General features: G+C 38.1%; 1 protein-coding gene across 1 annotated transcript; it reads left to right on the forward strand.

Annotated features, from left to right (window-relative positions):
* Positions 1 to 4,042: 4,042 nt before the first annotated feature.
* On the forward strand, positions 4,043 to 22,032 carry LOC127635969 (uncharacterized). Its single transcript, XM_052116292.1, has 7 exons — positions 4,043 to 4,129; positions 7,585 to 7,644; positions 8,632 to 8,728; positions 19,721 to 19,921; positions 20,018 to 20,154; positions 20,808 to 20,989; positions 21,094 to 22,032. Exons 2-7 carry the CDS (start codon positions 7,619 to 7,621, stop codon positions 21,489 to 21,491), a joined length of 1,041 nt encoding a protein of 346 aa, XP_051972252.1. The 5' UTR covers positions 4,043 to 4,129; positions 7,585 to 7,618; the 3' UTR covers positions 21,492 to 22,032.
* The last annotated feature ends 799 nt before the right edge of the window (positions 22,033 to 22,831 follow it).

A 22,831-nucleotide genomic window follows, 5' to 3' on the forward strand; every position in this document is an offset into this window, starting at 1 on the left:
CTGTCACAGTTTGTTTTACAGTTTTTTCAAATTGCTAAGATGCTAAAAGTGGAATTTGAGGATCACTCGGTGAAACCATTCACTCATATACCCAATCTTTAGACCAAGTCTGCAAAAATACAAGGACATTATTGCTTTGCACTGAGTTTGCATTTGAAAAATAAACTTTTTGCAAAACTCTATCAGTAGAGTTTCACATCATTCAAAACTAACAGCTCTTGTGTTTAATTTGGGAAACACTGCCATTTAAATGCCACATTAATTTTCTGATGACCTAGGCAATGAGCATGTGGGAAAACACTTGTACATAAATTGATCACTTAGAAATCCAAACTCAGTTTTGAGAAAGAAATAATTATTTTTACTATTATTATAATTATATTATTAAATTATTTTTTATTATTTTCAAGACATTTTGGACAATTTCATGCTCCCAACTTTGTGGGAACAGAGATGGCCATTTCTGTTCTAACATGACTGCGCACCTGTCCTGACCTTGACCCGATAGAACACCTTTGGGATGAATTAGAGCGGAGACTGCGAGCCATCAGTAAGCTGGTGTGTGGTGGGTGTTCTGGCACAATATGGCTGACGTCGCATCATACAGGTGGATGCTGCACATTGGAGTCCCTTTGGTGACTTTGGGTGTTCCTGTGCACACAGGAACCCTGCATCTTCCCTTCTTGTAACAGTTGTTCTACTTAAGTTGTTCTACTTCAGTGGTGGCTGACTAACACTGTCATTAACAACTGCAAGCCTAGATCTTACAATTAATTCAAAATAAATGCAAAGAAACAGATTGCCATATTAAATTTGTATTCATAGGGAAAAAAATTCTGTCAGAACAGATCATAAAACAAAGTGCTTAGGAAAAGTGCAAAGTGCTTAGGACTATATTGTATAATGTAACAAAGTTACATATAATTTAATTCATAATTCATTACATACGTTTAATAGCTAGCTACCAATTAAACATCCGCTGGTATTGAAAGACAGGACAATTCTCCATACCATGTAATGATTTCAAGTTGCATTAAGTCAGCCATCTTTCTTATAAATGTAATGCCTTTTGGACATACCGTAATATTACAAGATTCAAATCTTCATTAGTATGGTTATTAGAAGAAGCCAGCTCCACGCAGTCTGAAAAAGTTATTTGGCAGTTTGCTAAAAAATTTCTAAGAGCCATGGTTATGGTTTCAGCTGCTTACTTTGTACCTGATCGCGTTTCATACTGAGAAAGAACGTAGGACAAAGGGCATGACAAATCATGACATAAGGCTGACATCACACACTACGTACCAATGCATTATCCCTCATGAACAATTATAACGTCTGATGTTTGCATACGTGTACCATTACGACATCATTCATTAATAAACATGACTTCTGATGTTTGTATACGTACATACCAATCAGAGACATACGTACCATATGCAAATATAGTCTCAAATACAGCAATTTCATTGGCTACTGTGCTCTTTGACGCGTTAACGCGAACAAACAGCGCGTGTTGACGCGGTCAAATTTCACGCGTTTCGTAAATAGACTATTGGCCCCGTTCGCGTTCCATACCTTTCAGACGCGTACGCGTACCGATGCGTTGACTATGAAAGGGCCCTATATTAGCGTAACGCGACCGTTCCATAGACATTCTTTGGCAGAACACTGGCGAGGAGACAAGAGTTCATTCTTTTTGAATCTATAGATCAGAATGAGCTTTATTGCAAAGTATGCTTACACACACAAATAATTTGTTATGGTGACAAAAGCTTAGAGTGCAAAGAGATGCTTCACAACGCTGAATAGCGTTCCTTTTATGAGGAAATAGCTAATAATTTAATCTTCAACATGTTGTACATTAAAAAAAATAATTTTAAAGAGAAATATGTGTGTAGTTTACTATAATAAAATCGCAGTTTTATAAGTGAATTCGCTGATTATTTTACGACGGGAAGGTGTCAGTTTACGGCTATCTCCATTCATTTGTATGGCATCATCAAAATGTCGTAAAATGAAAGTTGACCGTTACAACCGTTACGCTCTCCAATTGATAGAACCGCGAAGGTTGTTATTCACTCTTTAGATCTCTGGCGCTACGCCCTTCTGCCACTGAACATCGCTGTGATTGGTTGACACTAGTGACGTATACGTTAAAACGGAAGCGCCAAAGTAGTTTTAGCAAGCGGATGATGGGGCAATATGGAAAAAAGGAAGAAATACAGAACATGTAGTTAAAAAAATACAAGAAGGGATACAGCAGGTGGAGAATAAAGTGGGGTGTTAAATTTTCTATAGAGAAAACTAAAGTGATGTTTTTTACAGGGAAGAAAATCAAGGAAAATATTAATATAAAACTATATGGAAGTAATTTAGAGAGAGTTAAAACATTCCGTTTTTTAGGAGTACACTTTGACACAAGGTTAACTTGGGTAGAACATATTAGAAATGTAGAAGACAAATGTAAAAAAGTAATAAATTTAATGAGATGTTTAACAGGTCTAGAATGGGGAACAGAGTATAAATCACTGAAATATATATATGTAAATCTAATAAAATCAAGGATGGATTATGGAAGTGTGGCATATGGATCAGCAGCCAAATCTGTATTTAGGAGGCTTGATGTAATGCAGGCTAAAGCACTGAGATTATGTCTAGGGGCAGTTAAAACATCACCAGTGTGTGCTCTACAGGTGGAAGCGGGAGAAATGCCATTGAACATCCGACGTAAACAATTGCTTGTAAATTACTGGGTAAATCTAAAAGGGCATGGAGATAGTCATCCAACTAAAATGATATTACAAGATAATTGGGAAAGGGAGAGAGCACAAAAGTTCAGTTTTGGGTGGGTCGGAGATGAGGCGGCTAGAGAATTGGGAGTGTATGAAAAGGAATTCTGCCCAACTATAATATGGCCTGATACACCGGTATGGAAGCTAGAAACCATGGAAGTTGATTTTAAATTACTTCGAGTTAAAACAGTAAGTAATAGTACAGATCTGGTAGCGGAATTTTATAGAAATATAGATTTTAAATATAAAGAGTATATTCAGATTTATACAGACGGATCAAAGGATCCAGAAACAGGAAAGACTGGAGCTGCAGTTTACATTTTCAACCAAAGAGGTGAGATAAGCAGACGAACCGCAAATGATCTGAGTGTGTATGCAGTTGAATTATACGCTATTAAGATGGCACTAGAATGGATTGAGGAAAACAAAATTAAAAAAGCTTTAATTGGAAGTGATTCAGTGTCAGCTTTATACAGTCTCATGACTGGTATATCTAATAGTCATCAGGATTTACTGTATACAGTATTGATAATATACACAAGAATAAGGGGGAAATGTTATGAGATTCAATTGATTTGGATTCCTGCTCATATCGGCACTGTGGGTAATGAGAGAGTGGACAAGTTAGCCAAACAAGCTGTTAAAAAAGAGAATATTGAAGAAAATATTAAGTTGTCAAAGTCTGAAGGAAAGAGTATAATATGGAAAGAAGCCATTAGAGAATGGCAACATCAGTGGGATATGGAAACTAAAGGGAGACATTTATATGCTATTCAAAGTAAAGTTGGGGCTGTGAAGAATAGGGGAGGGAATAGAAAAGAAGAAGTAGTTATGACCAGATTAAGTATAGGTCACAGTAATTTGAATAGCACACTACACATTATAGGGAAGCACCCAACTGGTTTTTGTGGTTGTTGTCAGGTTGCAGAAACTATAGAGCATGTGTTGTTGAGTTGCAGACAATATAAAGAACAGAGGAAAAATATGATGGAAGAGTTAGGAAAAATTGGAGCAATAGGGACAGGAATGAAGGAAATACTGGAAAGTGGGGAGAATGAACAAAGCAGAGGAAATATTTTATTATTTTTATCAAGAACAGGACTGATGAGAAGAATATGATGTAACTGGACATGACAGGAAATAAAGCCGGAAGATGGCGGTAGTGCAACGCTAATGGATGCAAGCTGCCGATAAACTCTAAAGAAGAAGAAGAAGAAGAAGTTTTAGCAAGTTAGTCCACTGTCGGCCATCTTTGGAACGCTCTCGCGAGGCTATTTCCAGTCATGCCAATGCAGCTCCTATCTACTTGAGTGGAGAAAGACCAAAATCTCAAAAAGGTTGGTCAAGATTACGATCAAAGAACATATGTCCAGTCAGTAATAAAATATGACAATACTGGTATCATACATTGAGCTTCTTTACCAAAGATTATGCAAAGAAAATGCTTGTATAGCTAATGCACATTCTCTAGTTGATTGACAGGCGATGTCTGTATCTAAAAGATGATTGGCTCTTTAACTGTAAGGTGGGACTTCCTTTCTAAACCCGTTGGGTGCTCAGAGCTCCTTTGTTAAGCGTTCCAGTTTCTCCCATTAATTTTAATAGAAGTGGCCCATCTCTTCTAAATACACTCCACTCGGCGGCCATCTTTCGCACAGCTATTTCGAAAATGTAAATAAGTGGCTCACAAGTGTTGCTTCAATCTACTTGAATGGAGAAAGCACGAAATATCCGATATGGTTGGTCAAGATTACTATAAAAGAATATATTTCAAATCTGGCATCATAAATTGTGCTTCTTTACCTTAGATTTCGCAAAAAAAAAAAAACATTCTTGCATCCACTTTTTCCTACGTCCCGTGATGCTTGGGGAGAAGTATGGGCGTTACTTCCGTTGTTTGGTTGTTTTAGTGGAGTACCTGTGTTAGTTCAGCTTCAAATGTGTGTGCTTGTCATCTTGTCACCCTGCATGTTCAAATCAGACACACTGAGGAAGAGCTGTGAAGTTCTCATACTTGGGTTTGTAATCGCTTTTTCAAGTTTTCCGATCGGAGGGTTAATTCCTATAAACATGCACGTGAATTTAAACATTTGTTCGGTGGTGAGAGGTGATGCATTGCTGCTGTCCAGGACACATGAGGACACCATTTTAAACCTCAAGTGCGATGTGGTATATGAATACATCTGTATGTGTTTTTTGAGATCCAATGACAAAAAAACTTTTCACTCCATTTACTGCTATATTTAGCGCTGACCATTTGCGATCAGATCATCTGACTTATTACCAGCTGTAACAGGGTCAAAAATGACTGCAGCCAGATCTGCTGAATGCTGTAAAATTTCCGGCGGATGTTCCACCCACATTTGTTTACCCAGTAAGACCTCCAGGAAAAATCTGATTGACACGCGATTTCTGTATCTAAATGGTGATTGGCTCTTTTTTCTGTAAGGCGGGACTTCCATTTCTTCATCTGTTGACCATTACTTGTCTTAGCTAAATAGTCTCTTATGACACGCAGCACTGTATTGGGCATTTTGTTTTAGGAGCAGGTTTGGCTATTAGCAATAATTATCAAAGATAATTATTAAAATCAATAGAACATTGATTAGAATCAACATTTTATTAATCCTTCAAATAAACAATTATCAAAGATGGCCATCATTTATCATAATCAATAGAATATTAATTGTTATGAAAGATAACTATTAATTAATAAAATCAATAGAACATTGATTAGAATCAACATTAGCTTTTAATCCTTCAAATCAACATAATAAGGATAATAAGGATTAATATTGCCAGGGCACCACCCTGGAATCAGGGACTAATAACAAGACAGTATAACAGTTTCAATATAGGATTGTTCTCTTTGGAAAGTCAACGTCTGGAGAACATCGACATTCAAAAGGGAAACAATAAAGGCTTGAATCCGAGCACGGACATCCCCTGCCAGTCCTTTACACAGGTGCATTCAGAACAAAATCAAAACAATTCTCTTTAAAGTGTAACAATGTTTATTGATGCAGTAATATCAATTAATAGTCAAAACAATGCTGTCGATAAACTTCAGAATTCCAACTACAAACTAAACAGTAACATGATTGGATATGATAACAAATAAGCCTGTAATGAGAGGTAGGTGTGTGTGTGTGTGTGTGTGTGTGTGTGTGTAAGGAGAGAAGAAGGACACAAAATAGCTGTCGTGGCTCTCATGGAGAGTACGTCACATGAGGTTTCCAGCCAGAGAATGTCGGCGGAGAGACTGGTTAATGGCGTCTGCCCGTTTAACATGTGTCTCCACTGATACGATAACTTAGGGACAAAGCTGGGCTCTATCGCCAAGTTATCTGGTTGCCAAATGTGTGCGGGTATGTTTGTGAGGGGTGTGTGTGTGCTGTTAGTACTAGAGAGAGAAAACAGAGCGAATACACCAAAGCCGGTTTTAGCGATCGTGGGAGAGAGGGAAACCGTTAGTTTTATCACTCAGAGACACGGTGAACGGATTGTAATTAGTCCGCCACAGTCGTTGGTTCTTTAATGGATAAACTCAGTGTGCCGATCTCACCCACGATGGCAGAAATGCCCAACGTGGTCGGACGACAACAGAGAATCATTTGTGGTAACATTAAGTTACAATAATACCTTGAGTATTATGAGCAGCAGTGAGCGGACTCAGCGGTCCGTAAACTGTACAAGCAACTACCTTGATACACAAGAATAATACACTATAAAAATCTATCTCTGCCCAGACGTAAACCTCTTAATTGAGTCACATACGACATGGGTAGAATGTGTGTTTGATTGTCGTTTGACGCTGACTCAGTTCCATCTCAGGTGATGACCAGAGGCCGTTTCTTTACTCTGTCAGCGGGTAGTACAGTGGCTGATTCTCTGCAGATCGGCGGAGAAAACAGCGAAGTTACTCGGTTGAAGAAGGAAGAGAAATCTTCTTTTACTTCTGCAGGCAAAAGGGTGAGAAGCGGATTGCTCGGCAGTCTCCGTCGGATCCGTTAGCATGCTCTTTGGAACACTGAGAATATCGGCGCGTCAGGTACGTATGTTACTTCCTTTGGCAATGAGGCTATACCTGGGAGCAGCAGGGCTGCAACTAGACGCGGCTCATACTGTCTCTGGAAGCAAATCTTAGAAGGATCTCAGAGGTTTATATTCTCGATGGCGTCATGGTTGAGGGATGCGTTCTGTCGTGCATTTCATCCAATAGGAATTGAGAGTTCGATCTTTCAGAATTTCACACCCTGGTGTAAAGTGAGCAAGGCTTGACGTGATCTGTAGTATGTTTTGGACTCCCTTTGTTTGATTTTGGCGCTGTTTGTGTTATCAGGCTTTTAGTGTTCCTACAGGCAGCAGTCTGGCTTTATGACTGTATATAGGCCTGTCTTTGTCTCCTGTCTGAGAACATGAGGCCCGGAGGGAAGGAAGGTGGGAAGGAAGGTGACCTCTCTGTTGTGAAATTGTTTTATTAACTTACTAAACCCACGGTTGAAATGGCCAACATATATCACTTTTATACTAAGAAAATCTAACCATTTATTATTTATGGATAGAATAGTGGAATGTGTAGATTTCTTCGTGTACTTTCCTAATTGTAGCTCACAGTCTGTTATTACATTTTCATACGCGTATGCTGACCTATGGAGTCCCTCCATCCACTTCTAAACAATCGTATGGTTGGGTGATACTGGGTATGTCACTGTCTTTACCTCTTGTGATTGGGCTGTTATTGGTAAAATGCTCTTAGCACGAAAATAATAGAATTTTTATTTTTTCACAGAAAGTACAAAACAAGAAAATATAAACTATCTGAAATGCAGACAGAAGACAAACAAAAAAAGTAAGTGGCGTCTTTTGATGTCTCTGTTGATCATTTATTAAAGGAGTATTCAGGATTCATTACAAGTTAAGTTCAATCGACAGCATTTGTGGCATAATATTGATTACCACAAATATATATACATATATAAAGAAAAGATCGAGGTGACAGTGAGGCACTTACAATGTAAGTGAATGGGGGCCAATTTTTGAACTTTAAAATACTCACTGTGTCAAAAGTAGCGCCACATTTTAGTGTGATAAAATCACTTACTATACTTTTCTGTGTAGATACAGTCGGCAACTGGTTGTCGGGGGGATTGTCGCTGTTCTTGTCTGCATATCGCGGTCCCCTTCAGCATATCGTGGCACCGTTTGGTGGACCTCTTCAGCTAGTCGCAGCCTGTTCGGCATAACTCTGCGGCCCGTTTTAGTTTATCACTGCCCGTTTGGCCTTGTTTTGCAGCCAGCCCAACTTGAAAAGTCCCGGTTCTCCCTATGGCCAGTCTGCCCCTGTGTGACAGTCATAAATTTAAACTTCTGTCTTGGGGGTGGCCTGGCACTGCTAAGAAACTACTTTATGTCTCAACAGTTTGCTGCCGCAGTGCTCTTCTTTTTCCTTATATTTCTGTCAGTTGACAGGCAATAAATAAAATTATAGGAATGTATGAGTAACTATAGTAACAGCACTTTGCTTTCCCCCATGAGTGGGGATTTTTTTTTTTGTGCTACAACATTATGCCACAAATGCTGACGATTGAGCTTAATTTGTATTGAACCCGGAATATTCCAGTTAATAGCACTTTTACACAATTGAAATTGTGTAAAATGTATTTTCACACAATTGAACTTAAAGTTTAAGTGCTCATTCTGAGATAAATGAGTAAATTATTTTGGTAATTGTAACCTTTATATATATATATTAATTGTAACACTTTTTTTTTTTTTTTCATTTATCATGTTTACACGATCGTTCAAAACATTCAAATGAAACTGTTCATATCCATAGGAGTGGAACCTCCAATTTGAAGCCTCGTTGCAGTAATGCTGACAGGTTTTATTGTGAGAGTCCTGTCAGCAATATTACTGAATACACTGAACTTATGGTAAGTCTATAGTCACCCTTACAACTCAAAATATTTAATGCTTCTGACTTCAATGAGGAATTAACTCAATGAATGAAATATGGAGAGACTACGGTGTATGTATGAACTGGCATAGGGTTTGGATAGTAGCTAATTTAATGTTACATTATTTATATTACTGATGTGCAAAAAAAATGTCCTATTTGATTAGTTGGTGTGTTGTCTGATTGACTAGTCGATGTTAAGGAATCCATTTATGATTAAATTTTGTCCACGAAACTCGATTAGACATGGTTCATAGTGATATATGGACGCTAAATGCTTTAACAGGGTAATTAACAGATATTCAACTAATAAATAGGCTAAATAACTATTACCTCTTATCGCACAAAACTATCAAAGTAAGAAATAAGAACGGCTCATATGCAGAATGATGATAACACAGGAAGTCAGACTTGGTTCCAGTACACTAGGATCAGACACATTATGCAGATTAACTGACAAGTGCCATCTCCCGTCATATATTTTTGCATCGGCACAAGTACATTTTGTCAGCAGCATGGGAGACCCGGGTTCAGATTTCATGTTGAAACCAGGACATAATCGTATTCGCATATTCAGTGACAAAAGCAATTCAGAGGTTGCATTTTCCCCACCCACCCTTCTAACTTCACTGGGATGGTTGAGTTTAGGTTTGAGGATTGGGTTGGGGGATTTATGAAATATGCATAACTCTTACATGAGTTATGCATGAAAACTGTCCCAATCTCAAACCAGCACATACACAATTTAGAGGGGAAATTTGTGGTATTATTCAGTGATCTTCAATGAAAAAGACGAAACACTGGAGATGTCTTCTCTGCATTGGACTTACAATTGCATAAAATGTAGACCTGCATGGAAATGCACCTGGCAACCTGTGAAGGTTGAACCTGCACTTGACTCCTCGTCACTTCAGCCTTGAGAGGAGCAGAAGCAAAGTGATCTCTTTTTGACTGATTCAGGTGAGAACCAAAATCACACAAAACATCTTTTAGCAGTTCATATTTTTTTCAAACATTAATCATTTGACAATGAATATCTGCACGTAATTTACGACTAGTAGCTTTGTATCGTTAAGTTTATGTACTCAAACAGATACTTGCATTAGTTATAACTGCTATTCTGTTTTGTATTGAACTAAGCACTTAAAAGTTTTTAAGTACATAAATGACCTTGTCTGTGATTAAAGGTTGTTGTTGCACTGGTCGGACGTGCGCAACTTGTTGGACGGCATGTTTTTTATTTTTTATTTTGATGTGCTGTGGCGTTATACTGGCCACTTTATTTGACCATTGTCCATCTAAAATGAAGTTATTTACAAATAGTGTGTAAATATTTTGCTCTGAATTCTATTCGATATGTAAATTCTATCTCAGTCCTTTCTGAATGACGTTCAACCTTGGTTGTTGAGTGTATTCTCACCTTTGTATCTTAAATACCATGTTAATATATAAAAAATCTTACATGATCTGAATTGATTTTTGTATTTTCTAGGTCTGGATGGGCAAAGAATTGGAAAGTGTTCTTTCAGTCATTTTGACATCTGGTGAACATAAAATGTTTTTGAATGGACATGTATGTGTGTAGTCATAATTTACCTTTATGAGTAACATTTATGTGATATTTGTGTTGTCATTGTGCAATAAATGTTCTGTTTGCAACAACAACAAAAAGCCTTAATTGTTTCATCTGCAGAAAATGATCATCATTGCTATCGCCTGGCTCCCTCAAGGCTCCATTTTGCATGGCCGTGCACGTTCCAAATGTTTTAACTTTGAGCAAATATTTTTCAGGAAACTTCAATCCCATTGGATGAATTTGAGGGAAGGGGCAGGGCAGACTACTGCAAAATGCAAATAATGTTAAAAGCACAATGTTTTACGTTGAAATTAGTTGTTACAACCCCTCAGATAAACTTGTTTTGAAAGACAGGTATTTATCTGCTCTGTTTTGTACACTAAATAAGACTACATAACTAGAAACCTACAATATGTGTACACCTCAACACCACACCGAAATGTATTTGTTAAATCAAAATCAAAGCTATTAATTCCTATATTTGCTGTTATAACAGCTTCCACTCTTCTGTGAAAGCTTTCCACTTGATGTAGAAACGTAGCTGAAGTGATTTGCTCCCATTCAGACACAAGAGCATCAGTAAAGTCAGGCACAGATGTTAGGCGTTGGGACATCAGTGTTCCAATTCATCCCAAAAGTGTTCAAAGTGGCTCAGGTCTGGGCTTTGTGCAGACTCCGGAAACCATCTTTATTGAACTTGCTAAATGCACAGGGGCATTGGCATGCTGAAACCGATAAGAACCATCATCAAACTGTTGCCACAAATTTTGAATCAAATAATTTGCAAGAATGTCATTGTATGGAGCAGCATTCAGTTTTGTTCTCACAGAAATAACTGGAATAGCCAAGCCTGATAATTAAAAGGGGAAGTTCACATACTTTTTTCCATAAATTGAACTTACCATGTCCAGCTTGATACTACACATGATATTGTCAAACATTTAATTTTACCATGTTATCTTTTAAAGCAAAGGGATTACAACCATATAAAACTGTACTAGTGAGAAATTGATCAAATATGTGACTCAAGTTGTCTTTTTATATTTCTTAATAATCATTTTCAGAATTCAAATGGTCATAGGCTGCATGATTTATGTAAATCTGAATAACTGGCTTTTTACTTTTTTTTTATTTTTTATTATGCCTTAACAGGGTGGATCTCAGATTGTTGACCTAAGGTTGAAAGGTTAGACTAACAGAAACTATTGTCCTTTTGTTGTGAAAATCCCAATTACATGACAACTCTGACAATTTGCTCCAAAGATGTCAAACCAAATGCAATATATATATGTATATATATTACACTCACCTAAAGGATTATTAGGAACACCTGTTCAATTTCTCATTAATGCAATTATCTAATCAACCAATCACATGGCAGTTGCTTCAATGCATTTAATGGTGTGGTCCTGGTCAAGACAATCTCCTGAACTCCAAACTGAATGTCAGAATGGGAAAGAAAGGTGATTTAAGCAATTTTGAGCATGGCATGGTTGTTGGTGCCAGACGGGCCGGTCTGAGTATTTCACAATCTGCTCAGTTACTGGGATTTTCACTCACAACCATTTCTAGAGTTTACAAAGAATGGTGTGAAAAGGGAAAAACATCCAGTATGCGGCAGCCCTGTGGGCGAAAATGCCTTGTTGATGCTAGAGGTCAGAGGAGAATGGGCCGACTAATTCAAGCTGATAGAATAGCAACTTTGCCTGAAATAACCACTCGTTACAACCGAGGTATGCAGCAAAGCGTTTGTGAAGCCACAACACGCACAACCTTGAGGCGGATGGGCTACAACAGCAGAAGACCCCACCGGGTACCACTCATCTCCACTACAAATAGGAAAAAGAGGCTACAATTTGTAAGAGCTCACCAAAATTGGACAGTTGAAGACTGGAAAAATGTTGCCTGGTCTGATGAGTCTCGATTTCTGTTGAGACATTCAGATGGTAGAGTCAGAATTTGGCATAAACAGAATGAGAACATGGATCCATCATGCCTTGTTACCACTGTGCAGGCTGGTGGTGGTGGTGTAATGGTGTGGGGGATGTTTTCTTGGCACACTTTAGGCCCCTTAGTGCCAATTGGGCATCGTTTAAATGCCACGGCCTACCTGAGCATTGTTTCTGACCATGTCCATCCCTTTATGGCCACCATGTACCCATCCTCTGATGGCTTCTTCCAGCAGGAAAATGCACCATGTCACAAAGCTCGAATCATTTCAAATTGGTTTCTTGAACATGACAATGAGTTCACTGTACTAAAATGGCCCCCACAGTCACCAGATCGCAACCCAATAGAGCATCTTTGGGATGTGGTGGAATGGGAGCTTCGTGCCCTGGAAGTGCATCCCACAAATCTCCATCAACTGCAAGATGCTATCCTATCAATATGGGCCAACATTTTTAAGAATGCTTTCAGCACCTTGATGAATCAATGCCACGTAGAATTAAGGCAGTTCTGAAGGCGAAAGGGGGTCAAACACAGTATTAGTATGGTGTTCCTAATAATCCTTTAGGTGAGCGTGTGTGTGTGTGTGTGTGTGTGTGTGTATATATGTGTGTGTGTGTGTGTGTATATATATATATATATACACACACCACTATTTCAACACAGTACTTTGACTCTTACTTCACCTAGGCGAGAGGTTGGAATGGCTTGATCCAATCAATTGGCTGGTCAAGAATACTGTGATAGCTTAATATCAAATATCTCTCAGATTCCCAGTAGGCGTTGGCTAAAGGTCAAATAAGTAAATTGCGCAACATGTTGCTCATTTTGCTTGAGTATATCATCCCTGTATCTCTGATGCATAATCTGCTGGAGATCCGTGGCGCTGTGCATCCCTTACTTTTGGGCTCCACGGTGGGTGGGGAGCAGAGATGACGAAACTAAAAACCCCAAATTTGGCTACAAAACATACCTAAAAAAAATAAAAACTTTTCTTGGACCTGGATACCAACAATACCTCAGAAATAGATGTGTTCTGGTGGTGAGTAATGATGACTAGCCAAAATTCATCATCTTTGAAGCTGCTGCTCCAGATTCTCCAATCATCAAGCTTTCCCCTTTCGCTATACAAAAAGGTATTGCAGGAATAGCGGGAACAGTAAAGGAAGTAAAAAAATGATGATCTGTGCAGATTCTTGTGGAATGCAGTAAAAAGGTAAATGCTGAAAATGTACTAGATGCCTGCATGTTAGCTGGGGTTCAAATAAAGACATCTCCTCATCCAACTTTGAACTACAGTAAAGGAGTATTCCGAGCTAGAGAGTTGGATGATGTGGATGAAGAAGAAATCAATGCATGACCTCAAGACCCAAGGAGTAATGAACGTCAAAAGAATAATAATCAAGAGAGAAGAGCGAACGATTAAAACTGGTACGTACATCCTCACCTTAATAAACCGCTAATCCTAGATACATTTCCAATTGGATACTTAACTATTCCAGTGGACTTATTTTTACCCAACCATCTGCAGTGTTTCCACTTTCAAAAGTACGGCCATGGATCTAATGGCTGCAACAACAAACATACCTGTTGTAACTGTGGAGAGGTAGGCCACAACAAAGGGAGCTGTGAAAAACCATCAACATGTTGTAATTGCTCAGGTGACCATTCAGCTGCATCAAAACATTGTTCCATATGGATCAAAGATAAGTAAATACAGAAGATCAGGTGTACTAAGAGAATCGATTACCTCAAAGCAAAGAAAATGGTGGATGTTGTCCTTGTTATTACACTAAATAAAACCTTTACCTCTGTTGCGAAAAAAGCTGTGTGAACAACAGACTGCCATACAGATATCACCTGGATGCATAAAGACAAACCCCAACCATTATCATAGTAATATTCCTCCAAAGATGAAGAACACAGGAACCCAGAGCAAAACTCTTCTAAATGACATTCAATAGATAACACTTTTGGTCCCAATGACAAGCGGGCTTCCGGTGGTACAACCATTTTAATCAGAAAACATTTAATCCATATTTATATAAATATTAATAGCAACCTACAGGCAACAGCAGTACACCTGACTTTATCTACATTCCTTGACACATATGGACCTAGATCACCTTATTGCTCAGCTCCCATCTCCTTTTATTCTCATGGTAAATTTTAATTGTCATAACACTTTGTGGGGCAGTAATCACTGTAACACAAAAGGAAAGAAGATTGAAGGTTTTATAGATAACCACACCATTTGTCTTTAAAATAATAGATTGAATACCTATTTACATACAGGACATGGAAAGTACTCTACGATCAACCTAACAATTTGTCAGCCTGAATTATTTTTAGACCTGTAATGGAAACTTTGGCATGACCTCTGTGAAAGTGACCATTTCCCAATCATTGTAACTATCAAAGGCAGAGAGGAAGAAACATATGTTCAAAGATGGCAAATAAAAAAATCAAATTGGTATAAATTTCAAACCTCCTGTCATGAGAAACTGACACGGTTTCTAGAAGACAGCCAAATTTCACTGAAACGCTCATATCTATAGCTAATGATACAGTCCTAAGAACGTCTTTAAATATAAAACATAGACGACTTCCATGATACATGAATGAAAGCTATAAAAAGAGGAAAAAGACTGTTCTTCAGACATCCATCAACTGAAAATCTCATCAAGATGAGTAGATCACGAGCAAGAAGAATTATAAATGAAGTAAAAAAAACAAAAGCTGGATAAGATTTGTTTCCAGCATTATCCTGATACAGAAAATGAAGGGAAAAAACAATGGTCCTCAAATACAACACATCAAACAGCACGGCACACTCTTGACTTCAAAACAAGAAGTTGCAAACATTCTAGCAAAAACAATTATTGAGAACTGCCTTCCTGCTTTTCAAACTTTTCTTGCTCAACAAGAAAAAGAAAAGATTAACTTCGGCTCCAGTAACACAGAGCCATACAACCAACCTTTTTCTATGGAAGAACTACAGCGAGCCATTAAAAAATCCCATAACACAGCTGTTGGACTGGATAAAATCCACTATACATTTTTTAAGAATCTACCCCACCTTTCCCTGAAAATGCTCCTTAGAATTTGTTATTTGATCTGGATATCGGGAAAAAATCCTATCTGCCTGGCATGAAGCAGAAATAATACCTATTCCAAAGCCAGGAAAAGAACACAACAATACCATAAACTACTGCCTTATAGCTTTAACCAGTTGTTTATGCAAAACAATGGAGAGGATGGTCAATGATCGCCTGGTCTGGATACAGGAATCTAAACACCACAAAAGTAATGGCCAATGTGGTTTCAGGAAAGGTCGAAGCACTACAGATCACCTTATTTGACTTGAAAGCTATATCCGTGATGCCTTTACCAGAAAAGAACACGTAGCTGTCTTCTTTGATTTGGAGAAAGCCTATGACATGACATGGAAACATGGCATTGTAAAGGATCTGTACCAAATGAATTTTAGAGGTTGCCTGGCAATCTTTATTGAAAGTTTTTTATCGAAGAGTCTTTTTAGAGTTAAAATAGCAATCTCTTTGTCTAACTTGCATAAACAAGGACTTGGAGTACCTCAAGGAAGTATCCTATCAGTAACCCTCTTCAGTATTAAAATAAATAGCATTGCAAAAGTGATTGGTTCTGATGTCCTCTGTAGTTTATATGTAGATGATATCTGCATTTGCTACAAGAGCAAGTACATGAATACTATTGAGTAAAAAATCGAATTGAAGATAAACAAAATGCCCTCCTGGTCAACACAGAACTGTTTCAAGTTCTCCCAAACAAAAACCATCTGTATGTATTTTTGTCTGCTTCGTCTGCTACACAATGAACCAGAGCTTTTATGGATGGAGCCCCCATTAAAGTTTCATGTAACAAGTTTCTTGGTATCACTTTGACAACAAACTGTCTTTTATTCCTCACATTAAATTGCTAAAATAAATGTTTTAAAGCTATGAATGTTTTAAAGGTTTTATCCAAAACCAAATGGGGAGCAGACAACTCAACTCTCATGAACTTTAACAGAACCAATGTATGCTCAAAGCTGGAGTATGGAAGTATCATTTATGGATCAGCTAGGAAGTCATACATACAACTTTTGGACACTGTACACCACCAAGGTATACGATTAGCTTTGGGAGCCTAAAGAACATCACCAATCTGAAGTCTCTATGTGGAAGCCAATGAACCTTCCTTGAAAATCAGACGCCTAAAGTTGGCCTTACAATATGCAACCAAACTAAAGAAAACCCAGCCAATTCAGCAGTTTTCCTACTTCAGCATTCAAAAATATATGAAAACAAAAAGTTTAATTTGTCCATTTGGTCTTCGTATAAAAACCCAATCTGGAGATTCTGAAAGTGGATCTAAACAATTTGGAACAGACAAATTTCTGCAAAATTCCTCCATGGGAAAAGCCTAAAATCCATTTGGATTTAGCAAGAAACCAAAAATCCAAAATGCATCCGAATGATTTCCCATCAACAATTTCTGGACATAAGAGCAGTATCCCCACAACATATCCCAATATACACAGATCTAAATCTGGAAATAATGTGGCAGCAGTGGTTTGCAACAAACCAACTGTGTCAGGGTATCAGCATCACTGACCAAAGTTCAGTTTTCACTGCAGAGGCAAACGCTCTACTACTGGCACTAAAGATTATTGAGACTGCTCCACAAAAAACTTTTTTTAATAAGAACTCATTCAAAGTCATGTCTTGAAGCATTGGAAGCTACAAAAATGGATTGCCCAACAATCGTGAAGGTTTTCATCAAACTGTCATCTCTTGAAGCAAAGAGTTTTACTATTATTTTCTGCTGGGTACCTGAACACTCTGGAATCTTCAGTAATGAACAAGCAGACAGAGCTGCCAGAGAAGCATTATCTACAGAACCAGTAAAATTCCATGTACCTTCCTCAGATCTGAAACCAACATGAAATGTATACATTAAAAACAAATGGCAGTTGGAGTGGGCTCAGTGTTTAAACAACAAATTACGGGAAATAAATCTTGTTGTTGGAACAAGATATGTGTTCCCTATTAATAATCGCTGGGATCAAGTCATTTACACACAATGCTGGATAGGACATACAAGAGAGACACACCAATTTTTACTATCAGGAGAAAATATACCAAAGTGTTCAAAGTGAATTTTGTCAGAATCCACTATCAATTAAACATATTTTACTGGACTGTCATACATACATACACATCTGAGGCACCTCTATTATTCAGTTGTTACTTATGAAATTTAGTTTTAGGAAAAATGTATCTTAAACACCTTATTTAACTCTTTTTATATAACTGAACCTGGCTTCCGCCATGAATATAGCCATTGAAGCTGGCATGGTGTAAAAAAATTAAAGAAACAAACAAAGAACATGGGAAGAGAGGGAAGAAACTTCCAGGAGTGCAATTCCCAAAAGCAATGTTAGTCAACTATGTTCGGAAGTTCCATTGTTATCAACATTTCCCAAAACAGTAGTTCCAACAAACATTCGCGAACAACAGCTCTTTATCTGTAGTTAGAAGCATAGTTCGATTGTTGTGTGGTTCATTATTTGTCTCGACTCCTCTGAGGCTTCTTTATTTTTTATTCATTATATATCTTTCATTCTGTCAGCACTCTGACCACATTTACGTGCATTTAAAACTATTTATTCCGGGGTTCTGTAGAAAGCAGCATTCTGAAACATCACATAAACACGAGTATAGCCCTTAAGTGGATTAAAGACTGTTAAGGGAAAGTGCTTTATCACACCCGGTTTATGTGTTAATGTTAACACATAAGTGGCATTTAGGCCTATATGGCCATGTTCACACAGCAGCAGAATACGGTTGTCAGACCTGTTTGTGTGCTTTATAATATGGATACTTTCACACACCGTGTGACACCCAGAAATGTTCAGGTCTCACAACTGCATTCTCTGCAAACCTGTGAATAGAACCTGTGAAATATGTGCACGGAACCGTACTGGACAACTAGTTGTTAGTTACGTCATGTACAGTGAACTGCACTGTACATGCGAGTGTCTCGTGTGTTTCATGTGGGGTTTCGTTAACACATGGAGACAGAGATTTTAGCAGCTTTTCATCCAAATATCCAACCGCTGTTTTCCACCGGCTGTTCACGGGCACGCACTGTGGAACACAAAAGCTGTGCTCTGCACACGGTTAAAAAGCATTCAAAGCCGCTGTCGGTTAATTATGATCTGATGGATGAACTCGCACCTCGATTGGACTCATTTATTTAATAATGCGGCATCAACTGTGATAACACATGCCGGTGTTATGGACGTTGCCATCTTTTAGTCTCTGTCACTATGGTTACAACTGTTAGAATACGGTTGTGACTTCAGTTGATCGTTTATACACTACAACATTCTAACACACCCGGTCCCGTTTTAGGCTAATCAAGTCTCCCGAGAGGGATAAAGGTCGACTGCAGAGGATCATGCAGGAGAGAGAGATAGTTTACGGACATGTCCGTCATGTGTGTGTTTGTGTCTTCTGTTTTAGTTTATTATTAAACCATTATTTATGTTGAAAAGCCGGTTCTCGCCTCCTCTTTTCCATTGATCACTTTACAGGGACATTTCAAGACTCACATCTGTAAGTAAATACGGTTGTCAAACTCAAACACTGACTGTGTGAACATAGCCTGTGTTTTTGAATAGTGCATATGTGCTCAAGTGCATCAGGGGAACACCGAAGTCTGATGTAGAGGGAAATCCCACTGTTGCAGCATATATATCTGTCTCATTAGATGATGCATGCCGCTTTCGTGTCTTCACTTTTTAAGGAACCCTTTTATATTGGAAATTCTGTTTGAAACTATCTTACAGTATGACTATCATGATTGTTCTCCCTTCGAAGTACCCTCTGAAGCCATCAGTTATGCTGTTGGAAACACAGGCAAGGAAGCCAGGAAATTACTTTTGGGTAGGCCTCGATAAAAATGGATGGGCCAAATTTTCACCCCATTTTTTTTACATTTTTTTTCCCTTCAAACAGAATAGTGGCACATTCAAGCAGTTCTTTCACATTTTCAGAAATAAGAATTTATGCCATATGAATGCATTCATTATATTTGAAGTCAAAGAATCATCTGTAATATTCTGGATGGGCCAGGGTCTAATTTGGGTGGTCCCAGGCTATTTGAGAACAAGACCCTTTCTGTTGCTAGCCCTGTTGCATTGCTACACCTTGGAGAAGGGTTTACCTGCTGACTTTTAGTGACTGTTAAGAACAGCGAGCTATCAATGCTCAAAAACGCTTCACTAAAGCGACTAGTCAATTAGTCGACCATCCTAGCATACCTAGTTTCTATACAATCTATAAAGAATTCTTTCTCACCTGCCACAGTGATACAAGTTGTTATATCAACCAATAACAAATTATTTCTTCTGTATTCAAGGACTGGCTACCGAATGGTCATTCTTACCACGTGTGCAAATATTTGGCTGTAGGACATTCCAACAAGCCTACAGACTTTGAGGCCATTATACGAATTTCACTGAAAACAGCAGATGAAGTAAAAGAGTGGGTAAAGTCCATGCCAGTGACATGGAGGATTGACCATACTAGACCAACAAAAGGACAAAAGATCATTTTTAAAGTTAGTTTTAAGTCTTTACAAGGTTGTGTTATTAATTCAATATACTTGTAATCAAATGTTATCATAAAGTGTTTTAATTTACTGTCTATACATCAGGCAGATTACAGGTGCCATCATAACACCAAGCCCAGGGGATCACCTAGAGATGATAAATCATCTAAAAACACCAACTGTCCTGCAAAAATGAAAATCAGCCTTCTGCGCACTGAGGTGTACCATGGACGGAAGAGCAGGTAAAACACACGATGCTTAAATGAATTGTATGCTTTTCATCAAAGGACTATTCCAGGTTCAATACAAGTTAAGCTCAATCAACAGCATTTGTGGCATAATGTTTATTACCACAAAAAATAATTTCGACTCGTCCCTCCTTTTCTTGAAAAAAAAGCAAAAATCGAGGTTACAGTGAGGCACTTACAATTAAAGTAAATGGGACCAATCCTTGAATGTTAAAATACTTACTGTTTCAAAAGTATAACCACAAAACATAAACAATATTTGTGTTAACATGATTTTAGTTTGATAAAATCGCTTACTAACCTTTTCTTTGTAAAGTACATTGAATTTTGCAACACTGTTGCCATGACAACATAATGCAACCCTAAAACAACCGTAAAAATGCAGATTTAAACATTTTTAAAGCATGATTTCACTTTTTTTATTGATACTGCTCAATGAGGACTTCCTTTTCTACAAATTGGCCCCATTGACTTGCATTGTAAGTGCCTCACTGGAACCTCAATTTTTGAGGAATGAGTAGAAGTTATTATTATGTATTTATTTATTTAATTATTTTGCTAATCAATCATCATGCCACAAATGGTGTATTTAGCTTAACTTGTATTGAAAGGTGCCTTGAATATTCTTTTGTCATTTGTTTTTCCAGAAGTACTGATCCTCATGTGCCAGACTACCCCACAATTGTGACCATATCCAGCATTCACAATCATATCATCAGTATAGGTGATGCTATGTGTCATATTGATGTCTTAAAGCCAAGCAATGACCTTCCAGAAATACATGAACAAGCAGCAGATGATGACCTCAGTGAGAGAGAATCAGTGAAAGGTTAGAGTTGAAAAGATTAAAAAAGTTGCATTATATAATTATAGACTCAATTTATATAATACGGTATTATGCTATAGTCTCATAAGATTTTTTTGTTTGTTTAGAAACTGGAGATTGTCAAGAGTGGGATACCATGTGCCAAGAGTTGTCTGCTATGGTGCGGACTCAGAAGGAATTGCGAGGAGCAGCATCAGAATTCATAAAGTCGTTTAACAGAATTAAACACAACCCATCTTTGCTGTCTTCAGCTTTACATTTGTTTGGCCACCATGAAGCTACAAACCACAGATCTGTCCGAGCTCTCCAGCGGGCCTCCAAGCATACCAGGCCAATCGTAGCATCACAGCCATCTTCAGTTGCTCATCAAAGGAGAAGACATAGAATATCTGCTGGAAGACCTTTAAAAAACACAACTAGCCAAGATCATCGCTATAGCTATGCCAAGAACTGTAGGGAGTTGCGGTCTTGCACACACAGTGTAGATGTGCCACAGCAACCCTAAATGATGCTGATGACTTTTTAGTTGCGTCAAAATTATTGTGTAGATTTTAAAATGTGAAAAGTCTATATTAAAATTTCAACACTGCAGTACATTTATTTTGTGACTGATAAACCTATATGGCAACTTGTTGTGTTTGGCTGCATTTCAACCCTGTTGGGTCCTCAGTGCCTGTTATGTGGTTTGTGGACATTTACTCAACTTTTTAATATTGTGGAGTGTTACATATTGGTGGCCCGTACGGGGACTACGTGCTGTTTCTTTTTGTTATAGTGGGTTTTTTTTGTGTCCATAAATATGGAGGAAGAGACACACGTAAATGGAGGAGTAATTAATCAGAATCTAAATACTGATGAAACTGATGTAAATGAGTTAAGGTGTAGCTCTGATGAAGCTCAAGCAGCTGATTTCACTGCAGGCCCATGTAACCAGATGTAATCCAGCAGCTGAAATAACATCTATGCTGAGTTCATTGTATATTTCTGATGATGATGATGATGATAAAAGAGATGTAGTGAATGTAAATGTTGTACAAACAATGCAAACAGAGGTTGATAAACTTAAGGTGGATTTATTGGCTCTTAGTGGTAAAATACAACATAATGAACAGGAGTTAAAACAGTCTGTAGATAGTTCCCTCATGTCTTTTCACAGTGCCAGACTAGAGTCAAGCTCAACAGGGTCTTCTTTCCCCGCTGATTCCACCAAGCCCGTTCCCTTGGCTGTGGTTTCGCTAGATAGTAGGTAGGGACAGTGGGAATCTCGTTCATCCATTCATGTGCGTCACTAATTAGATGACAAGGCATTTGGCTATTTAAAGTAGTTATCAGGTGTTTCAGTCACACCTGAGGCGCCTTTTCTTACGCTATTGATCCGCTTTGGCATGGTAATCGCTAATTTTCACACAGGTCATTTTGCATAGCCCATCCTTTAGTTAGACGTTTATGTTCCTCTAGTGTACAGATCATAGTTTTTCAAGGATCCGATTATTTCCAGAACACATAGATCAGAAAGGTCCCTCTCAGACAGTCCCATGGACCGGAGACCTTTTCCTGATGGTCCGTATATCAATCCTCGACTTGAGATAAATACTGGATGATGTTGTATAGGGGTTGATTTTCCTATCCATGAGTGTATTGCAGCAGTATTGTCTTTTGATCCGTATTTACTGATTTTGAGTTTGTATGTTTCTTCCATTCTGTATCCAGCTACTATTGCCACATCTATGATTGTTATGCTTGTGTTGTTTTCCATGACAATGTCTGGTTTTATGAAACTGGTTCTTGTGGGTATTATTGGCTCATGCCAGTGTTGAATTGCTGATTTTTGGAGGAATTTCCCTG

This window comes from Xyrauchen texanus, chromosome 43 (assembly GCF_025860055.1).
Source record: "Xyrauchen texanus isolate HMW12.3.18 chromosome 43, RBS_HiC_50CHRs, whole genome shotgun sequence".
NCBI lineage: Eukaryota > Metazoa > Chordata > Actinopteri > Cypriniformes > Catostomidae > Xyrauchen > Xyrauchen texanus.

Excerpts from the sequence above, each read along its gene's own strand:
- LOC127635969 (XM_052116292.1), top strand. The coding sequence starts at position 7,619 with ATGCAGACAGAAGACAAACAAAAAAA. Across the intron at positions 7,645-8,631 it reads ACAGAAGACAAACAAAAAAA|GAGTGGAACCTCCAATTTGA; the intron begins GTAAGTGGCGTC and ends TCATATCCATAG. Across the intron at positions 8,729-19,720 it reads CTGAATACACTGAACTTATG|GACTGGCTACCGAATGGTCA; the intron begins GTAAGTCTATAG and ends TCTGTATTCAAG.